Raw genomic sequence first — 15848 nt, 5'->3', positions numbered from 1 at the left:
TAGGAACTGTGTGGTTTGGGGTGGAAAATGCTGCAGCAGGGTTTGTCCTGGGGAGGGGTGGCTGTGGAGCATATATGCAGTTGGTGGAAGGAGTTTGGAAAACGCTCCTTTCCCTCTTGGCGAAGAGGTTTGTACTGCTGTGCCTCCTCAGAAGTGCCTGTGTCACCTCCTCTGAGGCTGTGCCTGTGGAGCCTCCTCTGAGGCTGTGGATGGGAAGGGGGTTCTGGGGTGCTTCAGCACCAGAGACATGGGATGGAAATGAGTCCTGGGGATGGGGTGCCCCATCACCCTTCAGGAGCTATCTGTGACTGCTGGGAGTGTGCCTTAAGTAGCTTCCCAGGAAAACAAGAGAGTCATTTGCGCAAAAAGGGGAGATTCTGGGGAGGAAGGTGTGTGTGAGAGAGACTGGTAGGATCCCTCCACTGGCCCCACAGGAATGTGATGTATTATAGCCAGGTACTGGAGAAGAGGAAGATGATGGACCATTGTGCACCCTACCCCTGATAGTGCCCTGGAATGGTACTTTGTCACTGTGGCTAAAACATCACTTCTGTGTGAGCCCTGTGGAGATGCAAAGCCACCCTCTCCATATGCAAACACGACTGGGTTCTCCCATCCGGGCTGATGGGAGAGCAGATTTGTCATCCCCTGCTGCAGCTCAGTGCACGTGGGCTGTTCTCTGTGCAAACCTCTCATGCACAGGTCCTGTCTTGCCCTGCTCAGCTTGGCCCTGAGCTGCTTTCCTTGTGGTTATTCCCTCAGTGTTGTGGGTAACCTCCTCCCAGTGTATCTTTATTTCCAAGTGCTGGGTGTGAGGGGAGGTGGGGGGGTTTAATTACTTGGTTTGGCTGTTTCAGGAGGACGTGGGGGGATGGGAGAAAATGTGCAGCTCTGGGAAAAAAAGCCTGAGCTAAGTTCTGTCTGCTCCAGCCAAGTTCAAGTCACTTGGTTTAATTTCTGCTAAATTAGATATCATTAAGTCAGGAGCCACCAAATGGAGCCCCTTTGCCATGGGGATAACCAGGCTGACAACACCCAGGCACTGGCTATGCTTCAAAATAGAACTGTATGGCCCAAAACCAAGCTACTTGAGGCAATTTCTGATCCTGAGAGTTAGGGTGCAGTGATGGTGAAGGATTACCCAGTGGTTTCAGAGGGACACTTGTGCCATGCCAGTGCCTGGGGGTTGTGGCTCAACTGGTGACATGGAGGAGTGAATCATGGGATGGCTTTGCAGGGCACAGGGACGTGCCTGCCTGCTGATCTGCTCAGGAGGCACAATCACAGAGGTCCTGCCCTTCTGATACACTACATTAGCCTGGCTGGCTCATCTGGGAAGGACCTGCTCCAGGAGCCCTGCAGGGGTGCAACCAGCCTGGCCCTTGGCTCTGCTCTCATGTATGAAAATGCTCTGGAGCGAGCGTGGGGAAGGCTCTGCTGCTCCCCAGGATGCTCCAGATTGTCAGTCTGCTGTAGGGAGCAGGAGGGGAGCTGGCAGGGGAAGGTCTGATGGAGAATTATTCCTGTTCCCGAGCAAGTGAGCTCAGACAGACGTCTCCAGCAGACTCCCCTCTGTACCTCAGCAGAAAGACATGCAGGGCAGCCAGCCCTTCCCAGGGCTTGGCCCACACAGCAAAGGGCAGGAATAGCTTGGGTTATACATTGCTGGCTTGTTCATCAGCAAGGAAAACACTGGGGGAGGCCAGTGGTGGTCTGCCTGTGCCCACACTGCGTGGGGCTGGGTTAGGTGGCAGTCTCTTACCTGTGTCACTGCTGAGCCCCTGCAAGGGGACACTGCCATGGGGCAGAACAGGCTGAACGAGGCATAACTGGGGAGAAAAGCACCATGGAAAGAGAAGCAATGGTGGGAAAGGCCACAGAGGCATTTCCTGAGCTACAGAGGATGTTGGTCTGGAGCAAGAAATGGATGTTTGTATTGTAAATATCAGAGTTGCAGAGTTGGCGAGTCAATGCCAGCTCCCCTGCTCAGCACTCACTGGCACAGCCCCAGGAGGAACAAAAGAGGTCAAGTACAGCATTTGCTCCACAGGGATCTGTTCACTGCCCCCTGGAAGCTGTGCAAGGTGTGAGCTGTTGTGGGTTGATGTCTGAGCTCTCCTCTGCTTGGGGAGCTGTGCTGTGCCTGGGAGAGACCCAGGGAAAAGACCAGAAATCATCTCTTCTGGTTGCTCTCCAAAGGGCTGGTTGCTTTTTGCCATTGCTTGTGCTTGTGTGAATATTGCTGTGACATGTTCTCTCTCCCCAAAATTCTTTCCTGTGCATGTGCTGTGCTGCCAGAATGGGGCATGGATGCTGCCCACTCCCTCTGAGTGTTCTGGGTGCAGACACCTGGATGAGCCCAGCCACTGACACCTCCTTACACCTGCAGCTCCCGAGCAGAGGTGGCTGTGTCTGAATTCACAAAGATGAAGGATGCGTTTAAGCAAGTCAGTTGTGTGGCTCTATTAGATTTCTTTGCCTAAGCTTTTTAATTAAGCCTCTGTTGTCTATATCCTTGACTTTCTAGATGCAGTAAAAACGAGCAGTCACAAGAATCTGAGATTTGATCGCCTCTTTGAAGCCAAAAATTTGATTTGCGTTTGGAGCCAAAAAATTCCCATTCCCAAATCAAAACCTTTCAGAAAGAATTAAAATAGGAGTAATTCCCAAAGGTCCTCCCTTAGCCTGTGTGCACACCAGAATTGCCACACAGTTCTTCACAGCCAGGAGTATGATGTGAGAAAGCAAACAGTCACTTATTTGGTCATCTTGTCCATCAGAGAGAGGTCACTGCCTTCCACAACATTAAGTCTGGAGTTCTCTGTGGGATTCTGGTGCTGGATTCTCACATCACCGTAGTTTTGAAAAATATCTGTCTTTTAAAAAAATCCAAAACAACAAACAACAATCAGCCTTTGTGTTTAGGCAGAAATTAAGGAAATGCTTTCTCCACCAATAGGAGTCCAAACAAAAAGCCAGAGCTTCCTAGAATGAAATTTCTTTTTGGAGACAGCACTGTTTGACCCTGTAGCTCTGATCCTTCCAGGCAGGGCTCTCACATGGACCACTGAACACTGCCCAGGGGTTCAGCTGGTGCTTCCATGTGGGATATCTTGGCCTCCATGTCCTGGACCATCCTCATGCAGTCTGTGTGTCTAGTTGCATGTCTCAGTCTTTGCTATCAAACCAGGAGGGAAAACTGAGCTCTGACTGCAATAACTGTCTGGATTCATCACTGTTGCTGCCAAGCTCTATTTTCTTTTTCTCTCTTTTTTTTTTCTTTTTTTTTTTTTTTTTTTTTTTTTTTTTTTTTTTTTTTTTTAGTTTTTTTGGTTTGTGTTTTTTTTTTTGTCCTGCTTGGATGTTAAAATCGAAAATTGGACAGATTTAGCCAGGGTTTGGCTTTGACTAACACAGTCACATTATCCTCTTGGAAGTTCTATGGCAGGATCCTTCTGGGTGCATTATTTCAGTAGTGAGGAGCCTGTCTTTGTGGTCAGGGGTGAGTGAGCCATCACTGCTGAGGCTGAAGCACTCACTCATTGCCCCTGGCACGTCCTGGAGAGGACTCAGCAAGGTCTGGAGAAGCTCATTGCTGTGCCCACAAAGAGATCCAGGTCCTAATTTCTGGCTCTTCCAGTGATGACTTAAACCAGGTGCTAATCTCTGTGCACTGTAGAGCTCTGGGCATTGTTAACCCCTCTGGTAATACAGTTATTTGTTTCCCTCTGTACACTCTTCCTTCTCCCATGAATGCAGTTCAGCTGCTCACATGCCATGTGTGCCAAGCAGACAGCTCCTGTCACCAGTCCTTTTTCCTTTGTTCAAGTCAGAGTCCATTGAAAGTATCACCTTCAATTTCAGAACTTTTGCTTTGGTGTGGGAGAGAGCATTCCCTTCCAAGAGGGACTTGAGTTCTCCCCTGAGAACTGGCTCTTCCTACAGAACAAAGCAGCACCTCTCCCACTGCCCTGCTGGCATTTGCAAGCTGTAATTTACACTGATCATTTCAGGCACCGCAGTTATTTTTTTCTCTTTTTTTAGGTTTTGCACAGACACAACAGGAAGCAAGGCTGGGGCTGTGAGACAGCAGTGGGGAGGCAGTGGTGGGGTCAGGATTAGCTCCTCAGGGTCCCTGGGGTGCCTGCTCATGTGCTGTCTCTTCACTTCCCTGCTCTGGAGACCACTGATCCTCTCCAGGTGTTAGCCCTCTCCAGTGTTTCATACTGGAGACCACATGTGGAGTTTTTGGCTTCTTGTGGCCTCAGGATCCAGCCTGGAAAATACCTGAAAGCTTCATCCTCAAGCCCAAAATGAGTTGGGATTTCTCCTGCTGCATCCCAGCCACCCACTCCCACTGATCTGGGGCTTCCAGACCTCTTCCAGTCTGGCACCTGAGCAGGTGGGAGTGATGCTGTCCTGCATGTGGACCCCCTGCCATCCTCTCTGCTGGCCTCTTCCCAGGGGTGATGGCCTCCCAGCTCTGCTCATGCACACATCCAGCCCATGCAGCTCAGCCAGTCCTGGGGTCACCTGCTCACCTGGCAGCCCTTCTCAGCACCTCTGGATCTGCCTTGGTCCAGGAGAGCAGAGCTGTCAGTGCTGCAGGTGAGGGTCACCAATGCTATGGATAACAGCATATGGATAATGCTTTTTTTGCTGTGATGGCAAATATCTCACCTGATTTGTTTCAGGGCTTCACTTGCCTTTTTTTATGACTGTCACACTGGCAGCTGATGGCCCAGAACTAATGCATCTGGGACCTCCTGCCCCTTCCAGCAGCAAAGTAGCAGAAACTGCTGAATTCCAACATTGTGAAATTAAATCCTATTAAGTTTCCACTCCCCTCATCCGGGATGAAGTTCAGTTTCCCTGTTGGTGTTTGTCTTTCCCTGCCATGGCAGCCTTTCTCAAGTCTTTGTCCATCATCAGTATCTTTCTGGTTTTATGTCAACTCCTTCTCAATGTATTAATCCCAAAGCTAATCAGGGAGATATTTTTCTAGAATTCTGCCTTCTGCCCAGTATTTCTCATTTTAAGTGCCACCTGCTTTCTTGTTGCTCGTGACCTTTACAGTTCACCTTCTAGATTTCATCCTCTCTGCCTGAAGAGGATGAAATCCTTGTTTCCTGTGCAGTGTTGTCTCTCATGCACTGTGTGTGTCTGGGTGAGGATCTATCACATAGGCTTGATCTACAGAAACAACTTATTTACAGACAAGTTTGCATGGGTATGAGCTGTGTGTCTGGTTAGTGCCATGTTGATTTTCATTCTAAGTTATTTATTATCCATTTGCACCCACATGTTTTAATTGCTTTCTTTTCTTCAGACTGTTTTCTAAAGCCTGGGTAATGCTGATGTCAGCCTAGCAGGCTTGTTGCTGCCTGAATCCTGTCTCCAAGCCAAACTCTTCAATTCACACACTGGATTTGCTGTTGTGGTTGCAGAGAACCTCCCTCCCTTTTTAAGAGTCTGTGCAGCCAAAGCAGCATATTCTTTCACTTCTGCTTCCAGAAGTCTGGAATAGGCATGATCCAGTCTTTCCCTCACCTCACACATGTCTGGCTGTCTTTGCAATCAGCTAGTAGACCTAAATATTCGCAGCTTTAAAATCTATTCCCTTTTCCAAGGACAGCTGGCAAGACACTGAAGCCCCAGATCCTGCTGTGGTGTTGATGTCACACTGCAAGAGAGTGTCTTCAGCTGTGGTGGGACAGCACTGAAACCTGGGGTACAGGAGGAAAGAAAGGAAAAAGTGTGATATCTTTTTAAGCTCCAAAAGAAAGTCTGAAAGCCCTTGTAGCACAGGGGACTCAAAAGTGTGCCTGAGCTTCCTTTCAGGCTCATCTTACTCAGTGATTTCTGCTCAGTGTCTCTGCCTTAGCATAGAGGTTTTGGTCTCCTGCTCCACATCACTCCTATTCCCTTGCCTCATACTTTGAAGATTTAAAGGACAAATGTGATATTTCCTTCTGCCTGTGTCAGTGAAAACCACTTCAGATTTGGATCACAGACATGCGCTGTGTTGATACTTCTCACCCAAACAGAGATCCTGCAGTTGCCAAGGGTTGGTGTTTTTCCCCTTTAGAAAGTTGATATGCCTTGGCTGAGTGATGTCCCTGCTTTCAGATGCAATTGTGGCAATGCTAAATTTCCAAGGATTACCACTGCATGTGGTGGAATCTGGGAACCTCAGTAACAAGTTATAAAGTCAGGAGAAAATCCAAGATGCGAAGATCTTGGCAGCTCCTCCACCATGGAATATCCTGCTGTACTCAGGGCCATGGTGCCAAAATGCAACACAAACCATTAACTCACTCATGTGATATTCCCTCCTCAACAGTCTCATTTATTTCAGTATTCCTTGGCCTTCCCAAACTTTTTGGGAGTCCCAGGGGCATTCCAGAGATTGGTAAACCAAAAATGGGACAGGGAATGGGATGCCTGGCTTGCTCTCAGCGTGAATGAGTGGAATAGGAGGGGTGTGTAGATTCCAGCCAGCATCTGGCTACAGGGAGGGCTGTGTGAGCAGTGATGCTGCAGGTGCTGGGGCTGGTGAGCAGGAGTGGCCACAGCTTGGGGTCATGGGGCAGGGCTGTGATGGGTATCAGAGGCTGGTCTTGGTGGGGTGGACTCCATTAAATCACTGTCTCCAGCCTGCTGCAGCCTGCAGCAGCCCTGGCCTGCCTACCACTGTGATCCCAGATGTTTTGGGCATGCTTTGGGCACAGACAGCCCAGACTTGTCTCTGTTCATACAGTTGCACCCACTCTGACCCAGCCTTGTGGAGAATGGGCCATGGACACCATGTGGAGAATCTACCCCATGGGACACAGCAGATGCTGCTCTCCTCATGCTGCATCTGCCCCAGGGCTTAACCCTGGCTCCAGAGCCACCATCCTGGCCCAGCCAGGATCCCAGCTGCTTTTCTCCTCGGGATGCTGTGTGTAGTGTGAGCAGACAGTTTCTGAACGGGGAGACTTCCTGCAGTGGAGCCCTGTAAAAACCCAAAACCTGCTGCCAGGCCAGGCCTTGCTCTGGAGGGTTTGGCAGTGCCTGGGCAGGGATGGTGTCACCACTTTGGAGCTCAGAGCCTCAGGATGCAGCCAGTGCTGAGTGCTGGTGCCTTCCCCTGCCAGCTCAGCACTCCCAGCCTCCTCCAGCTGCACGGGAGCAGCCTGGCAGGGAATTCTTTTTTCCATTTTTTTTTATCTCTTCCTCTTTTTTTTCTGGAACACTGTACAGCACGAGCATAGCAGGGATCCCAGGGGGTTTGCTGCTATCCAGAGAAGATGCCTTGTTCTCTGCCAGATCTTGCTCTGGGGAAGGGCTGGAGGAAATCCATTCTGCAGCGTTTCTACTGGGGCTGTTGGCAAGAGCCCTGCGAAGTGCAGCAGCCACTGGCCAGGCTGGTCCCTCTGAAAAAAAAGAGGACTGAAGAGGTCAGAGCATGGCTGTGACCTGCCTGACCTCTGCTCCCTCCCCTCTTTGCTGCACATTTGCCTTTTGTTGAGCCCAAAGAGCCTCCTGCCAACCCAACACTCCTCCAGGGCCGTGACCTGACACTACAGCAGGCACTGAAGCCTTTCCCTGGGATGTTTCCATGCTGCCCTGTGCAGCACCAGCACAAGCTATTTGCATTTCTAACAGCCTTAAGTCAGCCTGAACCACCCAGGGTTTGCTTCTGTCCCCATGAGAAAGGTTCTGGCTGATGCACGTGTTAATCTCAAAAACAAACGCCTCCACATTGTTTGTACTAAATATAGGAGCAGTGTCTGCTGCAAGGCACTGCCAGCAGCCCTCAGCAGGGTCACATCCAACAGGAGTTTATCAGCCCAAGGGGAAAGGGGCTCAAGTTCAGAGCTCTCTGTTTGCAGATGTGAGCTGCAGTGAGTGCAGTTTTCAAGGTCGATCTCATTCCCTGTCATTTGCAGAGGGCTGAGCCTGGAAATGTGAACCGGGGCTCCTCTGGGATGAGTGTCTCAGCCCAGCACTGTACGTTGGACTTTCTGCTTATCTCCCACTGACACAGATGCTATTTCACCCTCCTGTGGGGTAACTGATACAGAGGAATGAGGAAGAAACTGTATCTTCTTCTGTTGAGTCACATCTTCATCAATCCAGCGCTGCAGGAAGTGTCATTTCCACCGACGCGCAAGCGTACAGGCACCGCTGATGAAATTTTGTGAGGTCAGGCAGTCATTTCCTCCCTAATTACAGCTCCAGGAATGAATAATGTTTAGCTGAGACCCTGGTGACTCTGTGCTTTGGTGCAGTTTTCATTTAAGCAAAATGCAAGCATGTCAAAATGAACAGAGGATCTGGATTTTTCCTTCTGGTTGTTTTGGTTGTACAGATGCCATCTGGGACTTGTATAACAAATGTGGGGTTGTTTGGTGATGGTCAGTGAATGAAAAGATCCGGAACCCCAAACTGCCATGCAAAAAGCTTCTGTTAGAAACCTTCACGTTGGCAGAAATGTCTTGTGGCAGATGCTTTTTCCAGGAACTTGGAGGACTGGAAGATCCTCCTCCCAGGCCACAGTCTCCTGAACAATGTGTCCTATCTTCCCCTTCAGAGAAAACATAATTCTCCATTTTAAAACTCATGGTGTGATTCCTTCTGTGGAAGCCAACTCCAGGGCTGCACAACCCCCATGGTTACAAACCTTGTCATGTGGAAATCGTCGTGGCATCCTCTGCCAATGCAGAGAGCCAGAGCCAAGCAGCAGAGGGTGCATGAGTGGTGGGAGAGCTGCTTGGAAGTGTTTCTGCAAGTGAGAGCCTGTGCCCCTGCCATGGCTGGCTCCATGTGTTGGGCTTGGAGTATCCAGGCTACATGGTTCTGCCCCCACTCTGCTGGAAACAGGTCCCTGAGGGGACCTCAGAGGCTGAGCTGAAGCAGATGCTTCCTAGCCTGGAAGGTGATTGCATCCCTAAATAATTTATGGGCACAAGAACTTGAGCAGCTGTCACTGACTGGGTTTCTGGTGCTGCACTTATGGCTGGCCACATCCAGCCTTGGGTTTGGTGCTGCTGCAAATGGACCTCCAAAATGAAACAGCTGATCTGCAGGGCAGGGAGGGGCAAGGATGCCTGGGTGACTGTCTGGAGCTTCAAACACAGAGGAGATGCTGCTGATTTATTAGAAGGGATGGAAAAAAATATAAATAGCAAATAAGAACTTCAATAGATTTACTGGTCAGACAAAGCACCTGACCAGTTTGTGTCTTTGGGCCTGGAATTGCAAACTCTGAGCCTGTGGGGGCTCAGCACAGGGCTGCCAGTGCTGGATCTGCCCTTCATCTCTGCCAAGCACAGAGGCTGTCTCGCTCCTCACAGGGCTGTGGCAATGCTGGCAGGGTCCTGTCTCCTCTGGGTCATTCCCTCAAACATACAGCCTGGACAAAGTGGCATTTCCCAAAAGCATGTGGACCAAACTTTACCTAGTTGCTCTTGAAATTGTAATTGTTACCTTTATTTATGGTGTTTTATTTGATAAAAAATAGGTCTGGACCTCTTGAATCCTAGCTGCAGATTTTGTTACAGAGTAAGGGGGATGGAAGAGCATTGCTTGAGCACCACTTCCAGAGCAAAATCCATGGGTTGTCTTATCCCATCTTGGGCATCTCAAGAGACGGCAAGGGAAGCAGACCCTTCCAACCCCTCTGATTTTCCTCTCTCCTTTTTCAGCCTCTGAAGATCTGAGATCCACCTGGCAAGGCAAGGCTGGTCGCAGCCCACTCCAGGCCCTGTATGAGAGTGACCAGGTAAGGGGACAGGGACAGAGAAGTGCTGAAGAAGATCGAGTGGGGCACTGAGTGCTGACCCTTCCTTCCACCCCTCTGGTGTGTGGGGCAGTGTGCCAGGTCCAGCCACCCCCAGGGTCCTTGCAGCTGAACCTCTGGCTGTGTCTAAAAGACAAGAACACACTGCTTGGGGGTGTAGCTTGATAAACACTGCTTATGGTACTTGGGTAAACGTTTTAATTACCAGTGGGATGAGCCATAGCTGGGCAAACCTGGGAGACTTTGCCATCTGAACATTTCAAAGCCAACTCTGTGCCATCATAGCCAGGCAAGAGCTTCATTGCTGCCCTTCCTGAGCTAATAGTTGACAGATGTTTCTGTGTTAGCTGCTACATGTACATGCACACACATAGGAATCTGCACCTATGTATGTTTACATAGATATAGCTGGACTCAGCCATGGGGGATTTATAATCCTGGAATATCTCAGGCCTCTCCATCACTCTGAGCTGTGCCAGCTACACCTGCTGAGAAATGAGCAGCCAGGCACAGCCTGAGCAAAGGATCACTCCCCTCCAGGTGGGCTTAGTGGGTCCCTCCCTGTGCAGGAATCAGGAAATGTGTCCTGCCTGCCCCTCACAGTGGGGCTTGTGGTCAGAGCTGTAGAAAGCCTTTGTTTCTTTCTGCTGCATTTTCCCCTGGGCAGGCAGTTTTCCCCTAATTCAGCCCCACTTCCCTTTGCAGAGGGATCTTCACCCACAACTTCCCTGCAGGAAACCCTGTGGGAAACCACCCTCCAACGGGTGCCATGCCACGTGCCCAGCCACCAAACGTGCCCTGCATCTCCCCATGCCCATGGGGCTGTCCTCTGCTGCAGCCCCAGGAGCAGAGGGCAGTGCTGGTGGCCCCTCAGTGGGCTGCCATCCCTGCTGCCTCCCCAGTGCCCCATGCAGCCAGGGTCAGCTCTTCCCATAGGTGTTGCTTGGTGTCACTGTCTAGTTTGATGCTCTTATGTCTGTAAGCAGCCAAAGTACATTTGCTCTCTGAAAAATTACAAATATGAACTCCCTTGGCCATGATGCCGGCAAAGCCTGGCGCTGCTGGAATGTTGTGGTGTTATTTCCTTAAAAGTGATACTTAATTTCCCTGGCTTTTAAAGAGAAGGAAATGAAAGGAGCAATTTTGCTCTGAAATAACTGCAAGACATGCATTTATTCCAGTGGGCGGCTGCTGAAAGGTAGTCACATTTATTTGTTGCCATGCCTGCAGACAGTGTCTGTCTGTCTGTCTCTCTGGTCCAATAATTTTGAATTATGCAACACCTGAAAAAAATCCCATTATTAAAATGCCTCTTTTTCTAAGCCCTTGCAAAAAAGGTTTTCCAATTCTAAAAGCTGACGGGGAAGCTCCAAACAAAAGAATTTTCTACTGAAAGGTTTGGCTGTGTTGCAAGGCAGCATGAGAATGCTTCTTCAGCTGTGGTTATCACCTCCCTAGGTGCTCTATTTTCTTTGTAGCCTGGTAGCTAACAATGTCAGAGTGATACCTTGCTGGCAGTTGGCATCTGTTCACCTGAATTTCCTTCGTTGTGGCATTTTCCCTTATCATGTCCCTGTTGGAAGGAGTAAGGATGGGATGCTTTCTCCTGTCCCTGTCTCACATTACTGCCCATACAGGTTCCTGGAGAAAGTGGTCACTAAGGTGACCTGGACAAGGTGATTTCCTTTGTGGAAATAAGATCCAAAAGAGTCTGAGTGTGGTTCATCCCTTGCAGAGGAGCTGTTTGCCCAGATGTTAGTGTCTCTCTGAGGATGACAGGTCTGCTGGATCACCCACAGTTTGTCTTAGTATCCCAACTCCTGGCAGGAGCTTTACAAGCCCTTTACAAGCTGTCCCTCCAGACACCTTGTAAGCCCCCAGGGAGCAGTGAGGGAGCACCTGAAGCCTGGCCAAGGGTGTCCTTCAGCCTACCTGGGCAGTGGCAGCTCTCAGCAGCCATGCAGGCAGCAAGGGCTGCCCTCACCCTTCACCTGGAGCTTACCACAGCTGTGCAATGCAGAGCTGTTTGCTGTGGCACCCTCTGACCCTGGCAGGGCTATCTTTACAACCCCAAAGTGGGAGCCACTCTGTTGTTGGGAGGTGGTGGTCACTGCATGGCATGAAAGCCACAGCCCTGTGGGGTCAGGGCCACCCCAGGCTGGCGAGTGCTTGGTGCTGCTGTTCCCAGACAAGGCTGTTGGATGTTCCCAGCAATGAGGAACACGAAATTTCCCAACCCTTGTGAGCAAAACAGGGACAGAGTGGGCAGGAGGAGGAGGGGGATCTTCCCCTTCTGACTTCCTGGAAATGGTTTCCTTCCCCAGATGTTCTAATGACATTTTGGGATTTTTGACGAAAACCATGACGGGAGAGGTCACGTCCCCAGATCTGTAAGGGGGTTTCAGCTGGGTCAGGGGTTAAGGGACTCTGGGCTTCTGGTAAGCCAGTGCAGCAGCTGCCAGCTCTTGATGTGAGGGTCAGAAGGGTTAAAGGACCATGTGTTGGTTCCTTGTCTCTGCGGCCAAAGGAAACTGTGACCAGAGCTGAGGCGTTGGACTGGCCTGTGTGGAAGAAGTCCCTCAGGAGAAGGAACCCAAAGCCCTCAGGAAGGGCCCCAGCACTACCTACTCATCCCCTTGCTCCTCTCCGTCATACCTGCCACCCCACCTCATCTCCAGCTCCCCTCCTGCTCACCAGGCTGTGATCATTAGCGTTAGAGACCATTTCCATTTGCCTTTCCTTGGCAGGACACCCAGTCCAATTCCCTCCAGCATGCCCAAATGTTCTGCCACGTTTCTGCCCTTGGCTGGGTGTTCACAGCAAGCACATGTGTGTGGGTGTCAGTGTGAGGCAGCAATGCCCCATTGCAGCAGGAGGTGTGCAGGGCCCTGTGCCAGCAAACAGGCTGTGCTTTCTGCCCCTGAGGCTGTGCATCCCCCCAGAATGGTGTGAGGGAGAGCACGTTAGCCCAGTGTGTGCGTCTGCTTTTAAAAAAACGCTCTGTTATTGACCCTCTCTGCACCACCCCTTCTTCCCTCACCCCCTTCGATTTTTCTCCTCATCCAACTCCTCATCACATTTTGTCCTTTCTTTTGATGCCAAGCCTGTCCAAGGATTAAGTGCACCACACCGAGATGTGTTCAAAGTGAGTGCTGTCTCCAAAATCCCACATGGGTGACCCCAGCGAAGGGGAGGCAGTGGGGACAATTGTGGGCCGAGTGTTGTGTGTAGGCCACAATCAGCTTGGGCAAGCCAGTGACCATCTCTGTTGGGTTTTTCCTCCCCAGTTTGAGCAGTCGACCCTGCAGGCAGTTCACCAGCAGAGACGGGAGATGTTGAGCAACATCTGCAGCCGTTACACCCGCAAGCGGCGTCTCCTGCGGCCGGACGACTTGCGGCACTTGGTGGTGGACGACACCCACGGGCTGCTCTACTGCTACGTGCCCAAAGTGGCCTGCACCAACTGGAAGCGGGTGATGATGGTCCTGACGGGGCAAGGCAAGTACCGGGACCCGCTGGAGATCCCCGCCCACGAGGCCCACGTGCCCTCCAACCTGCGCACCCTGTCCGAGTACAGCGTCGCCGAGATCAACGCCCGCCTGCGCACCTACCTCAAGTTCGTCTTCGTGCGGGAGCCCTTGGAGCGCCTGGTCTCGGCCTACCGCAACAAGTTCACGCTCAGCTACAACACGGCCTTCCACAAGCGCTACGGCACCAAGATCGTGCGGCGGCACCGGCCGCAGCCCAGCCAGCGCGCCCTGGAGCGCGGAGACGACGTGCGCTTCGAGGAGTTCGTCTACTACCTGCTGGACCCGCGCACGCAGCAGGAGGAGCCCTTCAACGAGCACTGGGAGCGGGTGCACTCGCTCTGCCACCCCTGCATCATCCACTACGACGTGGTGGGCAAGTACGAGACCTTGGCCGAAGATGCCAAGTACATCCTGCAGCTGGTGGGGGCCGACGCCAGCGTCAAGTTCCCGGCCTCGTCCAAGACCACCAGGACGACAGACGACATGACGGCCCAGTTCTTCCAGGACATTAGCCCCTTCTACCAAAGGAGACTCTTTAATTTATACAAAATGGACTACTTGCTGTTCAATTACTCCATCCCCTCGTATCTCCGCCTCCGGTGAGGCGGGGGCTGTGGGGGAACAGATAAGGGAGAGCTGGATAACTCTCACCTTGCCACGATTCCTCTCCTCCTGCCTTGAGCTCTTGGTTAACTTCTTCCCTGTGCTCTTTTGTTAGGGTCTGCTCCACCTCCTGATGCCTTGTTAGTGCATGCTCTGGAGGAAGAACACTTCTCAATACCCTGGGGCTGGAACTTTTCCTTCCCTTTCCCTCCCAGCCTTCAATATCTACAGGGAATGGTGGTGGGACTGGATACTTCTTGCCTTGGTTGGGGACTTTCTTGTAACTAAGAGACTCCTCGATTTGTAGATCCAAATCTTGGGAAGGCTCCTTTTTCGGGCAGGATCCCTTCAGGTCTTTCTCCTCCTTACTGGGCTGTTTGGGGGCAGACATGGAGTCTCAGGGGTCAGAGGGGAGTGTATCAGAGACTTGCCTAGAACCAGAAATAAAGCAATAATTTAATGTAACTTTTTCCTTTTATTTAAAATTGCTCCCACCTTTTCTTTTTGTCTTGTTCTCTTCTTGTCCTTCATGCCATCCCTACTGAGAAGGATATAACACACAGAGGTGTGTTACTCTGGCCACATTTTTATCCCTGGAGGGACTTTTTGTTCCTCTCCATCCACGTGTTCTCACTTGGGGTGCAAAATACTCCAAAGATAGAGAGGAAAGGCTTGCAGCAGGTCCTCAGTGCTTTCCCCTGAACTATTACAGCAGAGTGCCTGTGTGTGCATGTCTCTGGATTTCTGGTCAAATCCATTAAATCCAGGCCCCACACCTCCCATTTTTGGAAGCAGGTGACAACAGTTGTGAAGCCATTCAGACAGTCTGGGTGGAGGTGTGTGCTCTGATGAAATCACACCATCCCCAGTGTCCTGCCCGTGGCCCTGCTGGTCAGGCAGGGCCCTACTGGCAGTGCTGGCTTCTCTTCCCAGGAGAGCATAAAGGGGCTGCTCCTGTGTGCAGCCCCTTTAAAAAACTTACAAAGTGTTTGGGGGAACACTGGGCTGGGATGTGGGAGATTGCTGTGGTAATGGAGAGGTAATGTTGGACTGGGAGGCCAGAAAAGTGGGTGTGTGTTTGTGTGTGTGTTTGTGTGTGTGTGAGAGAGAGAGAGAGAGGAAAAAATTGAGAATAAAAACAGGGAGAGAGACACCTAGAGGGAAACAGTCCTTTTCCTGGTTGCCTTTGGATAATCATTCCTTGAAGAAAAAACAGGGAGGAGGGAGTGAAACACAAAAGAAAATGACAAACCAAGCCCTAGGATTTTAAATTAGAGCCAGTCCATATTTCAGTTTTTCCTCTTTTCTGTTTGGCTTTGGCTTGCTGGCTGCCTTTGTAAATAAACACACTGGTAATAGATGCTGTGGAGTGTGTCTGCTGGCTTGGCTGCAAACACTTGACTTATTAGTGCAATACAATGGGAGGTTTTATGAAATCACAGTGCTCTCAGTATCTGTAAAAAAAATGGTGTTTCCATCTAACAACTTTCAGCTGTTATATCTTAACCTTTTTCCTCTCTGCCTCTGACTGGCAGCTGTATGCTGACACTCCCTCCTTGCTTGCTCCATTGGAGATTGGCTTTAGCAAAGCAATGAAAAAGAAAAGTAAATGAAGCTGCTGGTGATGCTGGCAGTGTGACTGATTCTCCCAATCTGCACTGGAGATCTTGAAGAAATGGCCTTTCTCATGCTGTCTTGGTATCTCCCTGTCTAGCTGAAACACAAAACACAAAAACAGATTATATGATGCAACAGATTTCATCTGCAGCGTTCAGGCTTGGAGTGCATTCCTCCTGCTTTCTCAGGAGTCTTGTGCTCCCTGCTTAGAGCTGCTTCTGCTTGGAAAGATCATTGTTCAAGTCACTGCAAGATCTTCTAATCGCTTTTGGTCATGAATCATAATTTGGGGTCGGATGCAGGGTCATAAA

At 50.6% G+C, this 15848-nt stretch overlaps 1 protein-coding gene across 1 annotated transcript; it reads left to right on the top strand.

Annotated features, from left to right (window-relative positions):
- Positions 1 to 8838: 8838 nt before the first annotated feature.
- Positions 8839 to 15278, top strand: CHST13 (carbohydrate sulfotransferase 13). The gene is made up of 3 exons (XM_005420267.2): positions 8839 to 8923; positions 9693 to 9769; positions 13075 to 15278. The coding sequence occupies exons 1-3, from the start codon at positions 8839 to 8841 to the stop codon at positions 13918 to 13920; spliced, it is 1008 nt and encodes a 335-aa protein (XP_005420324.1). The 3' UTR covers positions 13921 to 15278.
- Positions 15279 to 15848: the final 570 nt, after the last annotated feature.

Source organism: Geospiza fortis, unplaced genomic scaffold (assembly GCF_000277835.1).
Source record: "Geospiza fortis unplaced genomic scaffold, GeoFor_1.0 scaffold70, whole genome shotgun sequence".
In the NCBI taxonomy this organism is placed as follows: Eukaryota; Metazoa; Chordata; class Aves; order Passeriformes; family Thraupidae; genus Geospiza; species Geospiza fortis.
The sequence above is the reverse complement of the archived record's forward strand: the minus strand, read 5'-3'. Positions and strand labels throughout refer to the sequence as shown.